This window comes from Bombus vancouverensis, chromosome 10 (genome assembly GCF_051014615.1).
Source record: "Bombus vancouverensis nearcticus chromosome 10, iyBomVanc1_principal, whole genome shotgun sequence".
NCBI classification, from domain to species: domain Eukaryota; kingdom Metazoa; phylum Arthropoda; class Insecta; order Hymenoptera; family Apidae; genus Bombus; species Bombus vancouverensis.
The window spans coordinates 12913601-12940007 of record NC_134920.1 but is presented as its reverse complement, the minus strand read 5'-3'; the positions used below and the strand labels follow the sequence as shown (position 1 = coordinate 12940007).

Sequence of the window (26407 nt, the reverse complement as noted above, 5' to 3'; positions counted from 1 at the left end):
GAAAAAACGAAAATATAAGCAATTTTGTTAAGGAAATGGTTTAAGATTGGTTTAAGGTTAAGAAGATTGTTCGTAGCGAACAATCGTACGAACGAGAAGATTAAAATTTGTTTATCTTCGGTATAAATAAAAGGATAAGTCGAAGGAAGAAAAATGAGTTACAAAGGTAAAACGAATGAAGTTTGAAAATAGAATTTTATTAGCTACAGTAGCAAAATACCTATTCACTTAAATATTTGGCTTCACACGATTACCAGGCTAAGTTCATTTATATTAATATACAATATGTAAAATATGCCATATTGGATATGGGCAGTGTCCGTAGTAGTACGATGAACTTACTTTTCATACAAGATTTGCGAGATATAAATATACATATAATATTTATAATAAACTTTTATATATATATATATTATTTTACATGCTAGAAAATAGTACGCTAGGCACTTGTTTGAATAGTTATAGAAATAAAACTTACGGCATATACGATTTCGTGATGGGAAGGAAAGCAATTCGCGGGAAATTCAAAGGCGGCAGTAAAAACAAGTGTAAAACGAGATTTTTGACCAAAGAAAGGATCAACGAGGAAAGCATTAGGAACATGACAAGAAAGATAAATACACTGGTCCACGAAAGTATTTGAACATTTACCAGAGAAAACTTTTACGTCCGTATTATACGAAATACAATGCCCATGTTATATGAAACATTTTGAAATTTCATTATCACTGCAATCAGATACTATCGTCATGATCGTATTGATAAAATTTGAAAGCAATCGGAAAATGTACATACATGTTGCAAGATATTTTCTGCAAATATATATTTAGTAAACAAATTAATACAGAGTATGAATAGCTTAAACAAGTAACAAATGCTGAAGATGATGCGATAATCTTTGCAAAATATATACTTGTACCAGATATCGTGTAACCTCTATATATATTTTCAGATTTTTAAACTTCATCTATATAATCGCGATAGTTGAGTCTGATTATGGTACTAGTGAAATTTCAGAACGTTCCCTATAATATATATAGTATATCCACTAAAAAGGTGTCTACAAGCGTCCAGATATATAATACTTTCGAGAGTCTGTGTATAGGAAGAAGAAGAGATGCGGAGAAAAAGGAAGAAAAAGAAAAACGAAAGGGAAAGGAGACAGATTAAAAATAACGAGGACGAGACATTTGCGGCGGAGGTCAAAAAGAGAGCACGACAAGGAGCAAAAATCTCTCTCAGTTTCTTTCGTCTTCCGCAAATTTTTATTCGGTCCTTTTCCTCCCAGACCTAATTCCGTCTTATGTATAACCTTCTTTATAGTTAGCGATAAAGGTAATTGGCGTCGTTTTAATGGAAAAAATAAAAAAAAAAGAAGGGAAAAGTAAACAAAAAGGAAAGATGAAAGAAGGAAGAAACGCGGGGAATAAAAGAAAGAGAGCATAAACACGCGGGTTTACATGGATTTACGTGTTCTTTATACACACTTGGCAGCGACTTATTCGGGACCTGAGGTTGCCTGCCTTCAAGGTCTGTTTCTCAGGCCTTTGGAACTGAAGCCTGTCCTCTATCGTCGTCATCCAAAAGCTGATCTCGTTCGAGTAATAATGGCAGTGTTCTTCGTTACATTCGATAAATGGCGTTGTACGGAAATCTTCCAGACAGGATCCGGAACTGGACAAGGATTGTCCTCCACCCTGGGCACCGGCACCCGTATGCTGAAAGCACGTGAAAATTAGTCGAATCCCCGTTTTCCGATATTCGCGATTTCTATCGACGTAAAACGAGAAAAGTTTGAATTGGAAAACGGGGGGAAGCTTCGAACCGAGGAGGCCTGTGAGCGTTTCCACGTAAAAAGTTCGACGAAAAGGTAAAAGGGTGGAGACGCGTGTTTAAGAGTGTGAAGGAGGTACTCGTCGAGGCGTGTAGAAAATACGTCGTGTTAAATACGATGTTTGCCAAATAACTTTGAAAGCCAAAATTTAACACGCGAACGTGCATGTAAAGAGGCAGACAGAAATGCCTAAAATAAATAAAGATTACAGGGGAAAAATACGATAAATATCGCGTGATGACTTTCCGAATGCGACGAACTAAGTGTCAGGTAATTTATTTTTACTTTTCGATTGTTCACTTGAATTTTTTATAAGAACTTCGTATGTAATCAAATTTACACGTTTGAGTATAGAAATGGAAAGAAATGTTCGTACCATGACAAAACTGTATCCGATCCAAAGCCCGGTCCATCCGTGTGGACAATCTGGAATATTCAATGACTGGCTGTGTACGGCTATCACATTCGCTGGAACCTCGCAAACCACGCATCTGTAGAACGAAACGAAATTTCATTTGTTAATACTCATAATACCATTTTACCATGTTCGACAGTTTCGACTTGAACGAACAATTAATTTGATTTCGAGTAACATTTTTGTCAGGCGATGCGATATATCAAATTTATATGTATTATTTAGCATCTGTTCGTAACAACTGCTTCTGGAAGTTAAATTATTAACAAATGTATATTAAATTAACAATTTCATTTTGCGTACCCCTTTCTATTTACTCTCATGGAAATGTTTGTAACTTTATATAAACTAAAATGTCGTGACGCTTGCATTGAAATTGCAACTGATTTCCACGCAGAATAAAATTTCACTTTACATAGTTTGGCATAATGACGAATGAAACAATATAAATAATTATTCCTCCGTTCAAACAATAGCGTATACTTTATTCTTCTTGCAATTTATATTATTAAATATGTTAAATGTTTCGAATATTTGTATCAACGATTTTTCATAACGGCAACTTGTAAATTACGCATCGGAACAGTCTGTATAAAATAGTAAATTGGAACAATAATTTATTATAATACCAGGATACTCGCGTAAACTTTCAATGTGCGTGTTTGTTACATAAATTATATCCGAAAAGCATGATTATTGAAACAAGATTCAATGTTTAACATCGAGAATCAATTTACAGAGGTATCGTTAAAATTATTTCGCAGGTCTGTTTTACTTTTCGCCGTACTTGAAACAAATGAATCTACGATATTATTTTTTAAATAATTAATTCTAGAAACAGCGCTACTGCGTAGCCGTAAATCCTTTGAAAGTTACCAGGTATCCATCTATATCAATATCAATCATCTCAACTCGATCGCGAACATTTCCAAAATAGAAAAAGAGAAGAAGAGACGATGAAAATGCCCCACCGTAAAACCAAGCAGCGTTTTTACAAATAACGCGTCAACGAAACCAACGTCTCGTTTCCAATGCGTCGTGTCGAATACGAGATGCAAATAGAGTTCAGTCGAGTTTCCCATGGTAAATGGGAGCAAATCGAACGAGATCTATACGATTTCCTTCTAGCCATCGTGACAAGTCAATCCATCTCCGTTCGGCTGAACAAATCGCGAAAAAATTACTTATATCTTTGAAGGTTTGTAAGTTGTTTAGAGAGATACAGCGAGGTTGTAAATTGAAATGCTACTTAGCAACATCGACTGATGATGCCGCGTCCGAGGTTGTATGCATCTCGTAGAATCTCAGAGGCATCTTGAATCTCAAATCACGAAAGTCATTGGCGAATTGATGTAACGAATGTTTTCTATAACATATAGGTTTTTTTCTCGAATAATATACTACACTGTATCTTTTTAAATACAGCAGAATTCTCTACTATTCGAACAAAACGTCTGCAAGTAACATATGTCTTTTTCCTATTACTCTATGACCTCGCTATATTTCTTCTGCCAGCGATACCTGCGTCGAAGGGGTGGCAACATAATCGTGTTTAACGGTTGATCGATGTGGAACGGACGTTCGTTCCGCGACATAGATCCACGCTACAAGAAACATCTTATTCGAAGGAAACGTAGCTAGGCATTCGATGTGCTCTGGCGATTTTGTTTCATGGAAACGATCAACGTACCTGGAGATGTATTCCTCTATCGCTGTCCCCTCAATAGGCATCATGGGAATTGCTTTAGTGGTCGACAACCAGTAAGAACGATCGCTACGACTCGCATAGTTACAAACGTTGCCGGTGTCGCAGAAGAGGAACGGCATCGTCGAGAACTTTCGCACGCACGAGCCGGCATGACCTGTTTCGTGATCATTTATTAGACAGATGACTCAGAATAGACGAAGGGGAGAAGAGAACAAACTGAAGGCACATGCAAGGACACATAGATCAAGCTGCCGATACGTATCGATACGCTTGCAATCGACTTCGTAATTATTTCTCTATCTAGCGTACTCGGCGCATATATACATGTACATTGGCTCACGAAAGTATTTCAACAGTCAATTATCATTACATCAATAAGTCAACACCATTTAATGGTACCATCTTCAGAACTAATTATATACATATTTAATGAATGTCTTACGTTGACAATATACTCGTGTCTCGTGAGAAGAATATTTCAAAAAGTTTCGTATAATACGGATAACATATTATTAGCAATTTTTTGTGACAAGTGTTTGAATATTTTCGTAAGTCACTGTATATTATATTATAGGCAAATGACACATAGCTTGATACCATTTGGTTAAGAAATATAATGTTTTGAAATGAACATTTCATCTGTTATGGTCTAATTATGGAGATGTTATTTAAGTTAAGGAAAAATCGAACAACAAATACTTTGGGTAATTTAATTTTCATCCGTGGTACTTGCCTAAATCTTGTGAGTGCGATCTTTCATTGCCATCCGTAGATAACATACTGTATCCTTCCCAGAGTTGGATATGTCCTGCATCACAAACAGGCACTCTGTCAGTTTGACTGTGTTTTACTAGCAAGATACCAGTAAGGTAGTCAGGCGCAGCTTCGCATGGTAGTCCTGGTTCTCCTGGTTCACCCGGATGACCCACGGGTCCTTGAAGACCTGGTAAACCAGGAGCACCAACAGGTCCTTGCAGTCCTGGTAATCCAACTGGACCTGGTGGTCCTTGAGGTCCTGGTGCACCTTTCATTCCATGCGATCCTGGGAATCCTGGCTGACCTGAAGCTCCTTTCTCTCCTGGCGAGCCTGGCGGGCCAGTCGGTCCTGCAGTAAAAAAAATAAAAACTCAAATATAAAATATGAACAATAACTAAATTGACAATTAACGACATAAATATAAGTCAAATTAGTACAATTATAAATAATTTACCAATGCAGATATGATTTATAAATTAATTACAATTTATAACAATTACAAGTAAATGATTTATACATTGAGCTGTTCGGAAAGTCCGCAGCGTTTTTATTACGAATTTTTGCCAGATAGTAAAATATTCGAATAAATATCGTCCATAGTTTGATGCTAAATGGAGTTAAGAAGAAACACGCACGCGAAAAATTTTGGATCTTAGCCGGAATATTCAAGTGTATCGGTCTCATTCATTGAATTTAGTATAGTCAAGTTATTACGTATCATGATATCTATAAAACTTTAATTTTCGATATTTTGACGTAATTGGCCGTACCAGGATAACCACGGTCTCCTTTTGGTCCCATCGGTGGTTCGAGGCAGTCGAGACCCTTGTCACCCTTCTGACCAACAAACCCAATAGCACCCATTTTTCCCGTTGGACCTGGGAATCCTCTTTCACCTTTCTCTCCATCCAGACCAGGTGGACCCTCTAGACCGGGCCAACCTCTGTCACCTTTTTCACCGGGGAGTCCATCAATTCCGGAAACTCCTGTAAATTTAGTAAAATGAACGTGTTTACAAAATTACCAAACGTATTCTAAATAGAATAAGATGAAATTATTTGAGTTAAGTTTAGTAGTTGCCTCGTAATTTACCAAATTGGATAATAAACAATTTTCATTATCGTCTTGTATTTGCACGAACTAGTTTTTCGATTACGTTAAGAAAGAAAATTTTGATCTTAAAGGTTAATTATGTTCAGCACTTTACCTCCAAACAAAGACAAAATTCGTGATCAGGTAAATGAAACAAGAAGTTTATCGATTCAGGGTGTCAAAAGTTGCGAGTTATCCTAAATCTATTGTTTGTAAAAAAAAAAAAAAGGAAAAAAGATGGAAATGATACTGAAAAAGGGAGATTTTAAGTAACAGAAAATAAACAGCAGGAATCTATTGGGTGATTTAATAATTTATTAATCCCCGTCCATTTACCTGGGTATCCTGGTTCTCCCTTTTGTCCCGGCAGACCTGGTTCTGGTATACAATTGTCACCTTTTTCACCTTTTGGACCTTCTTGACCCGAGAGTCCTCTATGACCTGGAGCTCCATCTTGACCTGGTAAACCGGGAGAACCCATAAGTCCCATATCTCCTTTCTCGCCCTGTGGCCCGACAGGTCCATAAGGTCCCTGATCTCCTTTATGTCCTGGTAAACCAGGTAATCCTCGTTCTCCCTTCTCTCCTGGTCGTCCTGGTACTCCTTCTCGTCCGTGCTTTCCTGGCAGACCTGGTAAACCCTTCTCACCCTTGATAGTTAATCCAGCAATTCCCGTAGGTCCACGTGGACCTTCTTCACCTAAAATAACACATTTCACATAGTCGATCAAAGCTTGATCTTTTGCAGACACAATTGAATTGCGTTAACGATAGAAAATGCAAAATAATAAATTAGAAATTGAGAATACCTTTAGGTCCAGGGAGGCCAGGTGGACCTGGGTTTCCAACTGGACCTGGTGTGCCCCTATCTCCTTTTTCGCCATCATAACCAGCTAGACCTTCCTCACCACGATCTCCTTTCTCTCCAGCTACACCTCGTAATCCTGGCATACCTGGTTCGCCTTTCTCACCTTTGATCGCAACTGTCGGTCCAGGTTGTCCCCGGTCACCTTTTTCTCCAGGCATACCACGGATACCAGGTTCCCCAACAAGACCTTGTGAAATAATTAAATCCTTTAGTTTCTACAAAATTAGTTTGTACATTTTCTTATAAAGTTGAAAAGAGTTTCAACCTCTTACCTGGCAAACCACGGTCTCCTTTGCCACCGTTGAGGCCAGGATGTCCTGGAGCTCCCACATCACCATCCAAACCAGGGAAACCAGGTGGACCCGGTGGACCGATGTCACCTGGCTCGCCTGGTAATCCGTCGATTCCAGGTGTTCCGGGTTCACCTGGTGGACCCATTGGTCCCTGGAAATTTAAAAATATTTTAAATTAAACTCCTTGCTATGAATTTTTGTTCATTGTAAAGAATAAAACGTACTATATCTCCTTGAGAACCATGGAAACCTCTTACTCCAGCGTCACCTTTTAGCCCTATAGGTCCTGGTAAACCATCGCGACCTGGCAGACCAGGTTCTCCCTTAAGACCTGGCAATCCGTCTAAACAATTACACGACAATCCACGTTCCCCTTTGTCTCCGTCAATACCATCTCTACCAGGAGGACCAACAGGACCACGGATACCTGGCATTCCTGGTTCACCTTTCTGTCCTTTCTCAGAAACTAGACCTGGTTCTCCTTTGCGTCCCTAACGAGATTAATGGTTACAATAAATTAGCAATTCCCGCTATCTTCGTTAAATCCCTATTGGGCATAACACAAATTCGCTGCGATAAGGTGGCAGCACAAATATTTTTAATTGTATTCATTGAAAGAGAAAGAAAGATACAAGTTTTATAACTCAAAAGTGTAAAAGCTCATTACCTATTATCATATTAAGTAATCAATACCAGTTAATAAATATATATAATATTCCTTTTCAGCTTTTTCAATTGAAGATATTACAAATATTGAACAATTAGCTTAAATCAACATTTGCGAATATAAAAGACTTACTGGCAATCCTGGTAAACCTTGATCACCTTTAGGTCCTTGGAACCCGATAGTTCCAGGAAGACCAGGCAGACCAGGATGACCTATATCTCCTTTTGGTCCAGTTAATCCAGGGCGGCCAGGTTTTCCTTCCATTCCACGTAATCCAGGGAAACCAGGGGCGCCTTTTTCACCTCGTTCTCCTTTCAAACCAGGTGCACCTTCTATACCAGGTCTACCTTGTAAACCAGGTAGACCACGTCTTCCTGGGTAACCTTTCGATCCATCGATACCCGGTTCGCCACGATCACCTTTGATACCTGGGAATCCTGGGAGTCCTGGTTTGCCAGCCTCGCCCGGCAATCCCGGTTCACCTGATACACAAAACAATTACGTTTATGTTACAATTATTATATTACTTTGAAATTTGAAATAAATGATTCACGAGAGACACCTACAGTGGCTACAAAAGTTATTTATGCACCATTGTATTTATTATAACATTTACATACGACTTAATTAGGTCCAAGTATATTAAATTTTGTATTATCTAAAAGTGCTTTCTTATCACTACAAAAATTTGATGCCACGAAGACGAAATTGTGGAACTTGATAAAGAAAACGTTTCATTAAAACGTAAGGATGTGCGCAAATACTTTACATAACTGTAACATAAACTGCAGAATTTAGGAATTGCATACCTTTATTTCCGTCTATACCAGGAATTCCAGCAACACCAGGCGGGCCTGGAGGTCCCATCGGACCAGTATCTCCCTTTTCTCCTGGCGCACCAGGCAAACCACCTATGCCTGGAATACCTGCATCACCCTTCTCTCCGGAAAATCCTGGCAAACCCGGCAGACCATCAGGACCTTCCTTTCCTGGTGGTCCTGGAAGACCTTTCTCTCCCTTTTGTCCCGGTGGTCCTGGCAATCCAGGACTGCCCTTGACCGAGATACCAACTTCACCTTTTGCTCCTTTCAACCCTGCAGCGCCTGGGAACCCTCTGGGTCCTTCACGACCAGGTTCTCCAGGGAAACCCATTGGTCCTATATTACCCTTGTCACCACGAGGACCTGGTAATCCTCTTGGTCCAACTGGCCCAGGTGCACCAATTGATCCCGGTGGTCCAGGTGGGCCCTGTTCACAATAGTTTATTATTATCTTACGAATACACGAGTATATAATGTTACATTTGCAAAAGTAATCAAAATTATAATGAAAATAAATAACAAAAAATTCTATCAAATAGGAAATACAGTTTGTACTTACCGAAATACCTTGTAAACCTTTGTCACCGCTTAACCCATCCCTTCCGGGTGGACCAGGCTCTCCTTTTTCACCGGGAGCACCTCTGTCGCCTTTAATTCCTTTAATTAATTCATCCGGAATTGGACACAGACCTATTTAAAACAGAAATAATTAAATTACTTATTGAGCACTGAAGCGGTTTAGAAACTATACACGAATTCCAAGAAATATAATGCATATCTACCAGGTTCTCCTTTATCTCCTAGTGGACCAGGTTCGCCCTTTGCACCCGTTTCACCTCTTCGGCCTGGTTCTCCATGTTCTCCTTTCACACTAACACCAGGTTCTCCTTTTCGACCAGGAACACATGGTCTTCCAGGAATACCATCTTGACCAGGGAATCCGCGATCTCCCTAGAAACAATAACAGGATGAAAAGTTTTGACAAATTATTTAACGTATTTGCTGCCCTGATCCCTATATGCGGGTTATAAAAATATTTGTATACATTCGATAGATTCGATGATGATTCCAAAACGGGGAACTTTCTTAATAAAAAAATATATCATATGTGTATTTCGAAAGTCACATAAGTTAAACAAATTTTTCAAGAAAAACAAAAAACTATTTGGAAACATACAAAAAATTATTTACGATAAAAGTTATAGGCTGCTCTAAACAGATTTTATAGTATTTCTACATAATAGTACACGTATTTGATATTTTAAACACACTTTTCGATTAAACGCATCAAAAACCAATTAAGAATTATAGAATTACATAATTATTTCGAAATTTGAACGGAAGAGATTGACAGAATGGTAGAAGTTGAGATCGCAACAACTTACAGCAACACCCTTGGGTCCTGGGAAACCTTCAAATCCCATAGGACCTTTTTCTCCAGGCGGACCAGGAAGACCAGGTGGACCATCTCTTCCTACCGGACCTCTCACACCTTTATCGCCCTTTTCTACTTTAAGCATGTTTTCCGTAACCACTGCTGGAGTACCAGGTTCTCCTTGTGGACCTGCTGCACCAGGAATGCCATCTTTTCCCTAGTAATAGGAAATACACGATATAGTAACGATTTTCTATTACATATTAAAATTTTAATTCTACTTAATTATAAATTTCTGGTACGTGCTGGTAAAGTTACCTACGTCCCATTGGATATTCTCTCGAAACCACGTTATTTTAACTCAAACGACTTGAATTCAAATAACTTGATAAATCTGTGCGAGTCTTTTCTTTCAAAATATTTCTTTGAAATACGAAAAATAAAATAATGTGCTGAAAGTACCGGAGGCCCTGGTGGCCCAATTGGTCCAGGTAATCCGTCGCTGCCAGGTTCTCCAGGGAATCCTCGTTCTCCAGCCGGACCTCGTGGACCAGGAAGTCCAGGTTGTCCATCGAAACCACGATCACCTTTGATTCCTGGTAATCCCGGCAGACAGTCTATACAACGCCCTCCTATCTCTCCCTTCTCACCAGGTGATCCTGGAAATCCTGGAATGCCGTTTTTCCCTGGCGTTCCCGGTTCTCCTGGTAAACCAGGTTCTCCGGGCGCTCCTGGAATACCATCCACGTCGCCAGGAACTCCACGTGGTCCTGCGTAACCGCGTTCTCCTTTTTGTCCTTTCTCGCCATCTCTACCGGGCGCTCCATCCATTCCTTTGGGGCCCTATACACGTTTGATAATTTTCGAAATATTATTAACTATCAAAATTAATATTAAGTATCAAACGAATTAGAATTATCAAACCAGTCAAAATAACTGGCATCGGATTTATTGTTTTTCTAATGACATATTTAATTAACCATGTATAACTTATTTAGATACGCGTTAAAGGCCGGTAACTCTAGAACTTGGACAAACTTCATTCTAAATAAAAACACATTTAAACAAATATAAAATATCCAGGGAAAAAAGAATTCTTGTATTGGATCGACTTATTAAATATTCGTATTGATTTCTGAATAAATACCCACCATAATCGACGCTCCTTTCTCTCCTGGCAGCCCTCGTGAACCTGCTAAACCTGGCGGACCATCAAATCCACGGGGACCTGTTGGTCCAGGGAATCCTGTGATCCCAGGTTCTCCCTTTGCTCCTTTTTCTCCTGGTAAACCCTCTGGACCAGGAATACCTGCTAACCCAGGCCCTCCTGATGGTCCAATAGGACCTCTTGGTCCTGGATCTCCGGGATATCCATCGGCACCGCGCGGTCCAGTGGGTCCTGGAAAACCTTGAGGTCCTTTTGGCCCTGGAGGCCCTGGCGTACCTTTCCCACCCTGCAATTAGTAATTAGAAGTAAAGTTTTTACTTGAACAATTTATAGGATTTAATATCTCAAAAATAATTATTCTGTTATCATTATACTAACGTTCTTGTCATTCTATCAATTCGGATGAAAAGTTCTATTGTACTTCAATTCTAAAAGTATATTTATGTTGCAAGAAGAGGTCATTTAATCTATTCGTTTCTTAGGAAGATTAATGTTAGTAATACTTACTCCAGGTGGACCAGGTGGTCCTCGTAAGCCTGGAACACCCATAGGTCCATCTCGACCTGGTTCTCCTTTCTGTCCAGGACGACCTGAAAGGCCGTCTAATCCGTCATAACCTCGATCACCTTTGCGTCCAGGCGGACCTGGAGGTCCAGAGAAACCATCCCGTCCCTGAATATAGTAAATGTACAAATTAATTTACATCATCCTGCATTTTTACTTTACCATTAACATTGCTGTTCTCCTCGCTTCTTATTCACGTCTATATCTCTCCAAATACTTTCCTTTTCGCAATACTTTGTTTAGAAAAAGCGTCAAATACACAAAAGGTAGTGAGATTATAGTGAATACCATAACCAAACATTGAAAAACTATCTAGACTTTAAAAATGTCTATTGAAATATAATAATCATTTCAGATCATATAGATCCAAGGAGAACAACACGTTTAACTGAAACGAATAAATATACTTACACGAATACCTGGTGCGCCTGGAAGACCTTTTTCTCCTTTCATACCTGCAGTACCAGGAATACCATGATCACCAATTGGTCCCTGTTCTCCTTTTTGACCGTCCGACCCTCTTTCACCCTATCGTTACAAATGAAATAAAATTATAAAATTAAATATAAATGAAATAAAACCTAAAAATTTAGAACGTTATTGACAATATCTATGTACTCTTTGTTTATTTTAATGTTGTAAATTTTAAGTATTTAAAAAGAATACCGTGTCTCCTTTTTCACCACGCTCTCCCTGTGGACCTGCTATTTCTTCTCCTGGATGTAGAAAGCCGCCGACTGCAGGCGATCCAGGAGGTCCTTGCTCTCCCTTCTGACCCTTGTCACCTTTCGGACCTTCGAACGCAAGACCCATGTTTCCCTTTTCTCCTCTTGGTCCTTGTAGACCAGGCGGACCCTGAATACGATAGTCGAATATTTTAAATCACCGTATCGTAGCATTATTGTTTATAGATTAACCATTCACCAATATAAGTGTCTTATTTGTCAATAGATAAAGAGTAGAGAAATTATTATTTTCAATGATTACAAACAATAACAACATAATGGTATTACTGCAAACGAACGGTATTAAAATGAACTTCGCTTTTAACACGGTTAAATGTACAGCAAGTCACGAAAGTATTTACAAACAGTAACTTACATAAGGACCACGATCACCCTTAGGTCCAGGAAATCCACGCTCTCCTTGTAATCCTGGTTGTCCTGGAGGTCCTCTGACACCATCTATACCCGGTTCTCCCTTTTGACCTACAGGGAACCTACCGGCGAACCCTGATTGACCTTTGTCTCCCTTGGGCCCTCGAGGACCTGGATAACCACGAGGACCTGTATCTCCAGGACGACCAGCATCACCAGGTTCACCCTGAAAGATAATCGTCAAAAAAAATTTTTTAATTTTCATTTTATACTATCGCATATACTCATTTTTTGTTTCGGAATTTCTCATAAATGCACAAATATCCGTATTCTCGTAATAAGTATTACTAATAAAAATAATTTGCAGCATGCGTACGTCTGTTCCATTGCAGCCATCACGACCAGGTAGACCAGGAGCTCCGGGTGGACCTTGTACTCCAGGAACACCACTTATACCGGAGAATCCAGGTATACCCATTTTACCCTGGAAAAAATTATTGTTAACAATACATTATTGTATACTATTATAAACAAAAGCGAACGTTAATAATAAATCAGTACATACTCTGTCACCTTTCGGACCGCGTAGTCCTTGAGGACCAGGATCACCTTTTTCTCCCTTTGGTCCCAAAAGACCTTCTGTTCCAGGAAATCCTTTTTGACCTTTAGGTCCCTGTGGCCCCATTACACCTGGCGGTCCCTGTGCACATAAGTAAAAATGAATTAAAAATTCACAAATCTAGTATAATATAAAAATTATTTTCATTTAATTTGTTCTAACATTCTGTTGCAGATATTTGTTATATTTCTGTTATATACATGTATATAACATAATGCGTGTTTTTACAATTATTCATATTTTGTCGTATAACTCACACCGAAACGAAATTTACATCAAATTACTTTCACCTCTGAATTAAATAAATAACCCAACCATCGTAATTTAGTAGGAGATAAAAGGAATATAACAGTAACACTGATTTTATAGCTAATTCTTTTCCACTCGTAATTCCAATATTTCCTTCGAAATTAACATTCGACATCGACGCCTCGTGTGCTTTTCTCGTATTGTCTTGAAATATAATATCCAATTATGTCTTACAAGTTTACATTTTCGTGATTACCGTAAAAAAAGAAAAAAGAAATAAATTTTGCGTACAAAATTCCCTTCGACGAACACTTACTCTGGAACCTTTCTCCGCGAAACATTTTGGCACGCAGCAGGCCGATCCGGTACAGTTTCGTTGTGGCTTGTATCCTGGAACTGGCACAACCGTGTAACTGCTCGGATAATTGTCCGAATCTCCGGCCGCGCCATATCCTCCACGTTGCCCTGAAGAGTATCCGCGTTGTCCGTAAGGGTCTCCGCGTCCATAATCGTCTCTGGATCCATAATTTCTATCGTAGCCATCGCCAGAAGAATCTCTGGATCTTTGTTCTCCTCCGGCTTCTCCTCTTCCGTAAGAGTCTTCATAACCTCCAGATCTTCCGTAAGGATCGCCAGCTTCTTGATTGTAAGGATCCAACGGGATTTGATCTTGACCTTGGTTGTAGGATTCTTGATCCAAGCCTCCTGAGAGGAGAAGATTACTCGTGTTAAACGAATCGGATAGACGATCTACGAGATGGAAAGATGGGAATGAGATCGTATGAATTGGGACGCTGGTTTTCGTGTTTAACGCCATGACAACAAGTATCATCTTAAAAATAAACTATAATCGTTACAGAGAATGTATATGCAAATTTATATCTTTCAAATGTAGGCAGAAATGTTATTTCATAGAATGAAATCCCTATATAAATATGACGATATTTCGTAAGGGCAGCAGATAGAAGAAAAAAATGTGAAATGAGAAAAAGATTGTAAACGACTATTAACAATCGCGTAAATGAACCGAAAAATATAAATTTCGTTGACGTTAACATAAAGAAGTGACTTTAGCAGAAATCATAATTCAAAATAATTTTTCCCCCAAAATGCACGAGCTTGGAAAATTATAAATTGCAGTACAATTGCAGAATCATAAATGAGGGGCGAAGAAAAGGTTTGGCAATAAAATGCACGTTACTCGTCACAGCTCTATTTTGTGAAATTCGACAAATTTCTCGTCTGTTAAAGGTTTGTTCTTTTATGAAAATAATTCGTTCGAAGCTCAAGCGATATCAGCTTTATGCCTTTTCAAAATTCAATTTTCTATTAGCCTATTAAATTTTATGGAACACCATAAACTTGTGCGCGCGCGCAATAACCGCTGGCACTATCGATTAATAGGAAACTATTACACAACGCTGTAAAGACAAAAGATAAATGTACGGTCCTGTTAATTAGTAGGCCGAAATTGAATTCGTAAATCTGGAGATATTGCGACGGAATCGTTTCGAAGGAAAGAAGGTGAGCGCTGTTTCCTGGAAAATTGTTAACAAATAGCACGATTAATACGGGACATATTCTTACTACTCGTTTAAATTTTTAACACGATTGCTTCAATAAATTATTTCAATGTGCTTTAACTTATTACATGACTTCACCTTTATGTTATTTACATATGTAAATCACGATGAATAATATAAAGAGGACAAAGAGGAAAATTGTGATAAGTGCATTTTTATTGATACCATAATTAGTCTGATATCCGCCGGAATCATCAGTTCTCTGATTATAGTCATCGCTATCAGGGTATCTGTTGTACCGATCATCGTAATTCTGACCTTGATAGCCTTGGCCTTGGTTATTTAAGTACCGCCTTTCTTCCTCAGAATCTATACAGTAGAATACAAGATCAATTTACTATATATGTTATGTCAAAATTATTATAATATTATTCAAAATTACAAGTTTCACAGGAAGAGTAGAAGAATATATTCAAAATATTTAAACAGCACAAATTAATAATTTTTAATTAAGAAAGTAGAAAATGACAAAGGAGAAGCAAAAATTAATAAACGGGTAACCAGATAATCAGTTTAATAAAAGTTAAAGGGAAAACTACATAAAAATACGAAAGAGAGAATCAACTAAACGATTTATCCGGAGAAGAAAGAGGCAGTGGAAAAATTTTCGGAAACGAGAAACACTATTTTAAAGTTTCAACAGAGGTATTTATTCGCGTTTGCAATAAATTTTTTCTAAAGATAATCTTCCATTTCGTCAGCGTATAAAAAGAACATAAAAAGGAGTTATCTAGATATCCGTACATAGAATTGAAAATATTATCCAATTATACTTATCGGCAAGAGGTGTAGCGAAATTTTTGTTCTATGCAGAGAAAATCAAGAAGAGATAAACCCCGTCGTTACCTTCGTTGTTCGTAACAAAAGCCCTCCATCGTGGTGAAATATTATAATCGTCGTCTGTACTATTTGGTTTTCCAATATCACCTCGTCCAAGTGGTACAACAGGCGGAGGATTGTACGACCATGATGTGTGGTTATATTGCTGGAAAAGAAAAAGATATAAAATAGAACAGAGATTTATTCGATGACTTCTTCGTAAGGAAGTAACATTGTTTAATTGTAAGAGAGCATTCATGTTTTGTTTTCTATTGCAGTTATAGCGATCTTTTAACACGTTCGCTACCGCAGTACCGTCACGAAAAATCCTATCTTGTTATTTCTGCAATATATTTAATAATACTATACATTTTCATCGATTTCCATCGTAGAATATAACCGTCTAAAGTGTAATTTCTTTTCAATCAAGCACGTCAGTTGTACATATCGTTTATTTCGTAGTTTAGAACAATTAAATTTAAATTAATCTTTTATGCAATATTTATTGATTGCGCGTTTTTGTTATAAAGACGGTGGCTAAAACTTTCAGAAAATTATGATTTTCCAAGTTGAACGGTAAAAATGAGATTGAAATGTTTCGAATAACTTACCAAATAAATTGTGAATTTACGTATCTTATGAAACTTTGTATAACTTGAAGTTTTTTCGATAGATCAAGTCAGTAGATCAAGTAATCGATTAGAATCAATCAGAATCGATCAGATCTCGGTAATCGATACGAAGGTGCGCGATAAACGTAAATATCGATTGAGCTGTAGATCATGCAGGTCTGAGGGTATTGACTGAAGGATCTATAAACTACTTTACCGACGGAGTATGACCAATCATTCACAGACACTAAATTGATCTAATTTGATGAAAAATACAATTCTCGAATATTTTAGTCGCTTACAAAAAAGTTAAAGGAGTTTAATACGATTGTTATCATATTACAATTATATATACAGAATAAGTTGATCATAACACACTAAGCTTTGTTCGACAAATATTTGCGTATGCATTGACTTTTCTAAAAAGAATAATATGATTGCTATTCTTAGAAAGTACAAATAACTTTTTCGCTTTGCCAACTAAAAGTGAAATAAATAAATTAATTAATAACGTAATATGTATTGGTACTTACTGGCTATATTCGACTTAAATTTAATAATTGATTCGGAATAATAAATGTGTATATACATGCATGCCGTGTATAGAAAATGATTAGATTCGGCACAAATGAATGAATGAAATGAACGTACGGGATAGTACCCAAAATAAAAATTTCTCGCGAATTTTAATTCTATAAATTACAAAGGAAAAAGGAACATACAAATAAAAAATGTTTGATATAATACGACTCGACGATTAAGATAAAAGTTATGTTTCACGCTAGAACGAGAAAGCATAGCTAAGCGTATGTATCAAATGCCTAGATATGAAGACTAAAAACGTTTTCAAGAGGATCTTCTTACATCTTAATATTTAATAGGTACTTCTGAGGTTGCATCAACTGTCGATAAGTTATCAGCTACGCTTCTTGTACGACAGAGCACGTTTTATTTTTTATTCATTTTTAATTCGAATTTTGATAATCTACATTTTACAGCGATATTAAACAACGATGTATAAATTTAACCGAAAAGTAAACTCCATAAATCCAAAGCATCACGATTGTTACTTAAGCCTTCCACCTATTCTCTAAAATATCTTCCAACATCTGAAAAATCACGTAACATCTCAAATACGCTATGCAAACATTCGCAAGGTGAACATTAACATGAGCGGTATAGCGTAACTACGAATCTACCAGAATGTTTAACGACTCACGAACGACAGTGCATCGTACGTACATATAACAGAGCGACATCTTTTTCCAAGAGATTTCTTTCGACGCACGCAGATCAATTTCTATACCTCGATCGCTGATCTAGCCCTGTCTGCGTACGGCGACCATATTATACAAATTAGCTCGATTCAGTCGATGCGTCATCGCGTTCGCAGAAAGTCATTGTCTTGCCCTCGTTTTCACGTTTTATCCTTTTTAAGTTTCGGAATGGTACGCGCTGACAGGAAGCGCGGGAGATAACGCTTCGTCCGTTATCGTTTTGAAGTGACGCGCCGCACGCTGTTCCTCTTTGGATCCCTTTCTGACCAGCCTCTCTGCCGCGCGTTTCCCTCGAACATTTCCCTCGAAAAAGCTGAATGAAATAGTACGGGTTTTATCGAAACAGAAGATAATCGTGTCACGTCGATGCCATACATCTTGGGAAGCTACGAGAACAGAAGCAGCGAAACTCTCGAAAATTCCAAAGGCGAACAATTTTATCACCGTTTGCAAAAGTATTTGCACTGCTTAGCGAATTCGATGAGTTACGAATTTAGAGGCAGATTCACGAGAGAGACCATAGAAAATGTTTATGTACGTATTGTAGTATTTTTGTGATCTTTGCTAAACATATTTATTGATTAAGAATCGCTTATTTTTGCAGCAATTTGTAACGGATCATATGTCGTAACAGATACACATAATTTGTCGAATCTTCATCCTGAATTCTAATAATACGAAGCGATACAGACATCTGGACGCTGATAATACGATAATTCGCAACGACCTCGTCGCGAGTTACACGCGAAACTGATTTACTGACATCACTGCTGAAAATATGTACAGGATTATGCCTTCTCAATTCTGTGATGTAAGAATATAAAATCTTGCCACGGATATGTCGAACTTTTTGTAGAATAGTCAAAAATTGCTGTTTTGTGATACGTCGCGAGTTAAATCATTTTTACGATTTCTCTTAATTCTTGCGATTTTATAAGATAAATTAAACGATCCTCGAATCTTCAACTAACAGTCTGAGTACGTAACGTTCCTCTACTTTTATTACATTCTGATCCCATTCGCGTTTAATTGTTCATACAACTCTAACAATCCCAATTAATTAGGATCTTTTAGATTAATCTTTTATTTGTATAATTATTAAACGATTATAATCAATCTACTTTAATAAATGGAGTTTGATGTTGTAGAAGATTAAACAAAGTCAGAATTTCAGACGCAGTGGACAGATCGGTGGAGATCGTAGTTGCAATTTGAAATCAAAGAAGCTGCTATGAATACGAAACATAATTATCATACGATAATGTACTTATTTCCAAACAATGAATCATAGATATTACGTAGCGCTTAGCGCTACATTAGCTTTAAATTATTCCATTTATCTATAATTTATGCGTGGCATAAAATAGAAAAAATATAAGGAAGATTATTTATTAGTATGACCACATTATGATGATACTATCAAAAGTATAAAAGTTGGAAAATTTTTTATTTCTCAGCTAATTTTTCACCTAACGACTTCGTTATTTAATTAACGAGTACAAAGTAACGTAAAACCTTTCCGAAATACAATCACCGAATACTAATTGCTTAGATCACACGTGTTAATCTGTATTCGCTATTATTACCATTTAAAATTAATTATTCATTATTCTATATCGATAAATACAATTGTAATTCTAGCAAATTTCAAAGTTCAGTTTGTTTCGATTTACCGTGATATTACGTATTTCATTTTGAATTACAATTATTTGTATATTTCTGATTAATTTGCACGTACGTTGACTTTATAGAAAATGACAAATTACCAGCCTCGTAATACTCGGTCCCGAAATATTGGAAAAATAATAATCGACAAATATAATCTCCATTCTCCTCGATTCACGAAATGAAACTACGCTCGATACTATCTATAGTAGAATATCTATATCTACGCAAACATCGGAAATTCTCTTTCTTTGCAACGACAGACAACGACCAGAAACATACGCCTACCCATAGATCTCATACGTCAAGTTCGAAAAATCGAGAAATTTATTCGAAGAAATATTTCCAAAAGTAGGATCTCCGTTTCCTCCTTTCGATCAAACCTCCAAGCAAATTATCATCAACGTCACACGCATCTCTATCCTCGAGCATCCACGAAAACGACTCGATCTACACGGCCATTTCGTTCAACGAAGCCAGCCCAATTTTCTTATTCTAGATACCGGGACTATCTTCTCGCGACGGTTCAAGAATCGTTCCTTTTATCGCGTTTCTTGGCCGCCTTCGTGAATCCGCGATTACGTAACCAATCAGCCATCGCGTTCCTGCTTGGATCCCGAACGATCCTTTTTCCCTTCGATCCTCCGTCATTCCTGTTTGTCAACTTCACCTCGCCGTATTCCTCGTTTCATTCGCAGGGACTGCTGCGACAAACAGGCAGTCCCGCTTTTCAGTAATTCCACTAAACCGATAGAACTCGAGTCAAAATCAATTAAAATCGAGTCACTCTTTCGAACCTACTATAAATTAACAGTGAACTGGTATCCGCATTAATAACTTTCAACGTTTCTTCAATACGAAGCTTGTGCGAACCGTAACCATCGATCATCCGTAAATTGGAAAGAACAAGAATGTGACGATGTTACGGAGCAACATGTATTTCAACAAGATTAATACGGTGTAGGACGAGGCTCGCTAATTCGTTGGTCAGCGATCCTTATAATCTCGATGGACGACGCGTATTCATAAGAGCCAAGTGTGATATGTGTACGTTGATACGACGAAAGGAACCAAGTAATTTACTTTGTCGACAGCATACACGGTATTGCGAGTTGAAAACCACGGCAGTGAATATTAAGATTTTGAGAATTAAGATTCCCATCCCTTTAATTTCACAGTTGAGTTATAACTTTACAGTTATTCTTACAACGATAAACGCAGCACGCTATTTTAGGAAAAATAGCGATGGACCGACTCGTATCGCTATGATCCTTGCGAGCCAATCGTGCGAGAACACTAGTAAATTCAATGGTCGAAATAATTAATACGAAATATTTTTTAACGAATTTTCAAAATCATTTGTCCTATATAGTACACATAGAATCACAGGTTTCGTGAAAATTTCTATCGCGGTCAGGTTACGAGTGATAAATTACAAGCAAAGAAAACTAAATTACTTCGTTCGGTAAAACTGTTATCGCGAAACGTGCAACAAGAATCGTTATCAACGTTGATCAAAGCCCATTTACACGGGCCTTTCTGCTGTTAATTTACCGCATTCGGAATTTCGTTCGATGCGATTTATCCGGCGAATAACGCTATCTTTGAGAGTTTTTAACGTGCAATTGACTTCACGACGATCATCATTAATTCCGCCGCTCCGTAAACCCGTTCCTCTGACTAAACACTTTCGCTACGGCGCAAGTGGTTCCCGCCTCGCGAAACAATTTTTCACGTTTCACGCATCACCGAGCATGCACGAGACGCTAAAATTTAAACGTCGCGTAATAGCAGCTTGCCAACTGTAAAAGATACAGAAAGAATGGAACGTTTTAACATTACAGCCGGTACACAGGTACCTTGGCTGGTGCATTCGAAACATCGAAGAGACATAATCGACTGATCGATTCGTGTCATCGTAAGTCGCGAATATTCTACGAATGAAAGCGCAGAATGCAGCTGCTAACGAGATAAAACGGTCAAAATAAATATGCTTCTTATCCGGCGAATTTGCTGTGCAAACTTCTTAATCCTATGATGTCAGGTAAAATAAAGAAAATACGACGAGAACAGAACTACTGTTCGAGCCTGCGTTTAACGTAAAGTAGGATTTTTCGTAGTAAAACTAAAATACCTTGAAAATGAGCAACATTAGGGCTTTTACGTCAAGGAGTCGCACAGTTATTGTTATAATCGATATTGTATTTCGTTATTTTGATTTGGAATGCTTTTTTTTATCTTACGTAACTTGGATTGGATTTCGACGCGTAGAAACGATGAATTTTTATTCTATCCAATTTCTTTCTTTTTTTTTTTTTTCTATCGCCAAGCTTCGATGGAGAAAAGAATTGAAAGAGGGCTTACTGCCCTTAAGAAGGTTTTGTCAAAATGTTTTGTCAAGCTATAACAATCAAATTTTTGATAATCCAGATCTGAATCGAGTGCCCGAATTTCGACACAACTAATTCGTTTTTCCATTCTCGAGGAATTTCAATTTCTACAACTCGAAAAGTTCTATGATTTCCACGCTTTTCGTTTGTTTTACGTTACTATTAGTAAACGTGTGCCATCATCGTAGATTCCCTCAACAAAGGATAAATTTTAACGGTACACGGACTAAAATCGGATCGCGTAGTGAAAAGCAGATATCTACATACACAGCTGCGTTCGACCATAATGTTGGTGCAAAGGTTAAACTCGATTCAACCCCAAAACGCAATCTACCAACCCAATAACCTCTCGCAAGAACGAACATGCGGTCGTGGAGAACCAAAAAGGACGATTAAGTTCTTTAGACGATGGTAATCCAGCCGCGGTCAATTTCAAACTATTTTCAATAGTGACTAAGCTGGCTTATGTGCTTGTACGCGCGGTACACGTGTACGTGGCGTAATAAAATTACACAAAGCGCGGTTACGGCGTCTCGTAGGCGAACTGGTCGCTAACAGACGGCTGCCCTATTTCGAATTTAACACCTTTCCGTCGTTGGTCGACGACAAATCTGCTGAAACGCTGTTATCGCATCTGCGACATGATCTTCGCGTTATCGACCGCGTGCCCGATGCACGCTGCTCGGAAATAAGTTTGCTAAAAGAGAAATAAGAACGTTGGAGAACATTTATCTCTACGTGTGTATAGCAACATTATCGAAAACAACGTACTGGATAATTTAACAAATTTGAAGAATTTCTATCATAACCTTCTATCAAATTATAGCGAAACGATGGAAAGATAATGTCTCTGTTCTTGGATACCACAGGAATTAAGAAGAAATAATAATATTCGAAACTTGTTAAACAATTTTCTCTGTTTCGGTGACGCAACGTCGAAACTCGCGGATAAAGGGCGAACTGGAAGTTTTTATTCTTAGATGAATAATTTAACTCTATCTGTCGTACTCGTAGAATATAGTATAGGTTTGTTACTATTTATCGTGGTATTTAGAAAACTTGTTCGTAGGATATAAACATGAATATTTAATTACTCTAGAAGTCTGTAAAAGTTATTCGAAGATAACAAATTTGTATATATAGGAAAAATCGATCGGAAAAAGCGATGGATATATTATTCGATACAGTGCGAATTCTATAAAAATACGCTAAATTTTATTGTAACTTTCGACAAGAATTTTTCGAACAAGCTGATATTTTCAAAAGTAGTTTTTCAAAATTGCATCGATTTTACGAGGGATCGATGGAAGAACGGCGTTTTGGAGCAATTCGTCGAAATAGCGATATGGCGTGCTGAAGAGACAATTTCTAGAGTGGCATAAAGCATTCCTTGGAACGATTCGTTGAAATATGACGTGCAATTGGAGAACAATTTCTTGTTATCGTTGCTCGAAACCGAGTTGTGTAAAACCGGTGAACAGTTTCGCGTAGCAATTTATCGAAAGTACCGATAACCTATTCAGACGAAGATTGAGTTTTTGACACGGTTCGTTAGCCATGGCATCGTTATTATATGGAACTGCAGAATGCTCCGTTTCTGCGATTCGTCGAAATTGCGTTATAAGAGAAATTTCCTTTTTTCAAGTAGTATATTCAACTTGTGGAGCGATTACTTTTGCACAAATTTGTATTATTTGCTATGATTCTGTTAATGCTATCAGTAACGTATTATCGCTATAAATATACGACACACATGGTCTCGTGTCATCGTTTTACAAATATTGTCTAACATAAACAATATATTATACCGACTTTGGATTAATCGATCGCTATCGATCATAATATAATAACAAAATATGGTAGCTATTAAGCATGTACTAATTGCATAGGAACTACAACTTGAGTAAGTAACCTTGAGCTAACTGATCAAGCTCGCTTCCAATTATCTCATCCAACCTACGTTAGTGTCATCTAAAGATAAAACATTCCTTCTAACTATTAAACAACTACAGGTCCTATTAATTACAACTGTGACCACGACTCGGTAGACGCGCAATTTAATTAACAAAACCAACAAATGATCGGAGAAGTCCCATACGATTTCCGAAACAATTCCATCGATTTCGTTCGGCAGATGGATAAAAAAACTCTAAAGTCTGGCAAGCGTTTCCGCGGAGGAACGTAAGAACGTAAAAGCACAACGACGCGATGCGATGCGACGCGACGCGATGCTCCGAATGATTTAATCGCGTGGGCAATGAATGTGCTCGCGCGAGTCGTGCGCGTTACGCCAGCCAAAGATCCGTCGACCTTCGAATCGAGCTTTTTCGCCCTCGCAACTCCATCGGTTCTCGAACGTGCACGGTACACACAATGAAGCGAACAGAGGAGGAAAGACAGAAGGTCGGAGAGCACGCGCCACGAAACGCGATCCTCTCGATTCGCGGTTGACTTTTTAGTCGTTCGATGCAACGCTCCATGCACGTGCGTTGCGTGCTCGAATGTACCAACGCAAAGGCGTAATCGATGAATGAATCGAACCGATCGCAGAGATCTCGTTTTGTCGGCGTCCAGCGATATACAGAGTGAGAATGAGTCACGATTCGAGAGATTATCGAAATTAAAACGATGGTTGTACGTACCCCACCAACTATCCCGGCCAGGAACACTGCGGATGCGACGAATCTGAAAAGACAATTTTTCTTAATTATTCTATGAAAGTGGAAATTATCATCATTTGTTAGTTCACTCGCGTTATTATAGCTTCTCGACAATTTGGAAAATTTCACGCTAAATTTCTTGAGTTCGTTTTGTTAATAAATACGAAAAAGAGAAGAAAACTGCTATATAAGTAACTTTACAAATATTTACATCGTTTGTTTGAACGAAATCCTCGGTCTTCGAAAGTCCTACCGTAGAAGCATCGATAAATTTTGTTGCGTAACGATACGAAGTTAGAAAATCGAACGAATAAAGTTCTGTAAAAGAACGTTGTAGCTCGTCGCTCGTCGATTTACTAATATCGTCCGTTAGTAAATTATCGTGCAAGCAGACTTAAACGTGATAAAACACGGACAAATGAAAATTTTATTTTCTTATACCTTGACGCCGAAAATATTAGAAAATATTAAAGAGAGCGTGGAGAATTTATTTAATCGGAAGAAAGCTACAAACGAAAGTGTAAAATGTGAAATTAGGAGATTTCGTTGCAGTTCTCGATGATCGTAATGCGAGTCTTCGACGTGAATTAAATCGTACAAATAAAATAGAAAGCAAAATACAAGAGGAATTTTCCAAGAAATCTCTATCGCTTCCCGTATCGGGTTAAAAAAAAAACAGACAAATAGGTACATACGCATCGAAAGAAGAGATTAAAGAAATAGGTCACGGTAGAATCATCAAGAATTTTACTGGTCTCCCGCGGCACCGCAAATATCGACTATATTTTAAATATAAAAATCCGAAGAAATATTTCACAGCACTTCGCGCGAAACGTATGGAAAACTAATGCACGCGCGATTAACGCAAAAATACCAATCGGATGGACGGACGTCTTTCGCGATACAAAGCACGAGACGGTGCAGGGTTCTCCGTCAAAAGGATAATTGACCACAAATACGCGCGAGTTTCGTCCTTGAAATCCACTCGTCGATCCGTCGGTATGTAACGGGGGGATGAAAGTGCCCCCTCCGTGCATCATTGAAATACTCGTGGCGCGTGCACCGAGGGAGAACAAACGCGGAGCAATTAAAGAAGAATAAAAGGATCGACCGAAGAAAGATCGGTGGAACGGGAACAGGTACGAAAGGCAGGTCTAGGCAGGGTGACTGCAAAAACTAAGATGTCTCGTGGAACGAGGAGAAGAGCACGTTATTCGACGCACGACAGTAGTTCGTCAGAGTTCACGGAGGTGAGATATGTATCTCGAACGATGCTTCCGTGTCACGTTGGTGGAAAAGCACAACACGAGCAACACGGTTACCGAATGCACGTGTTCGCGCAATATAGAGATCATTGACGTAACAACAGGTTGACGAACCAGTAAGATTACCGCGAAGGAAAAGGAGTAAGAACGGCGAAAAAGAAGGAAATGGCAGAAGAGGAAGAAGAAGAAGGAGTGGAAGAAGAAGGCGAAGACGGAGAAGGAGGAGAAGAAATAGAAGGAAAGTAAGGAGAAAAGAAAGAATTTTGGAAAGAAGAGAATAGTAAGATGAATAGCAACTCACCGCAATCCCAACCGGGTCATTTCGACCTCCCTATTCCGCGACGGGTCTAGGGAGCCGAGGAGCACAGGCTAGCACAAGCACCGCACGGAAAGACAGTCACAAAATATCGCGGGGAACCCGGCACCGAGTAGACGTGGTGTGTGGACCGTCCCATCCAGGGAGGGCTCTGAATGAACTCGGGTGGAGGGAAGGAAGGTGGAGGCGGCCGCCGAGCCACGCCAGCTAGAATTCCTCCGCCGAAAGGATCGGGAGAGAGGCTTCTCTCGATTCCGCGAGAGCTCGTGTGCTCTCACACTGTGTTCAGAGTCTG

The 26407-nt window shown here is 38.4% G+C and overlaps 1 protein-coding gene across 1 annotated transcript; it reads right to left on the bottom strand.

Moving 5' to 3' along the window:
• Positions 1 to 176: 176 nt before the first annotated feature.
• On the bottom strand, positions 177 to 26407 carry Col4a1 (Collagen type IV alpha 1). Its single transcript, XM_033345688.2, has 27 exons — positions 26098 to 26407; positions 24514 to 24556; positions 15956 to 16094; positions 15275 to 15418; positions 13843 to 14231; positions 13224 to 13358; positions 13035 to 13142; positions 12663 to 12884; positions 12228 to 12416; positions 11973 to 12089; positions 11505 to 11669; positions 10981 to 11283; positions 10292 to 10672; positions 9840 to 10046; positions 9237 to 9405; positions 9014 to 9144; positions 8443 to 8881; positions 7766 to 8115; positions 7191 to 7457; positions 6946 to 7117; positions 6615 to 6860; positions 6143 to 6505; positions 5485 to 5700; positions 4691 to 5062; positions 3940 to 4111; positions 2211 to 2325; positions 177 to 1718 (listed from the first exon to the last, which is right to left on the bottom strand). Exons 1-27 carry the CDS (start codon positions 26115 to 26117, stop codon positions 1467 to 1469), a joined length of 5826 nt encoding a protein of 1941 aa, XP_033201579.2. The 5' UTR covers positions 26118 to 26407; the 3' UTR covers positions 177 to 1466.

Coding starts and splice junctions, on each gene's coding strand:
- Col4a1 (XM_033345688.2), bottom strand. CDS start 26,117: ATGACCCGGTTGGGATTGCG. Junction 12,885..13,034: donor ATGGCTGCAATGGAACAGAC/GTACGCATGCTG, acceptor ATTATCTTTCAG/GGTGAACCTGGTGATGCTGG. Junction 5,063..5,484: donor AGGAGACCGTGGTTATCCTG/GTACGGCCAATT, acceptor TTTTTACTGCAG/GACCGACTGGCCCGCCAGGC.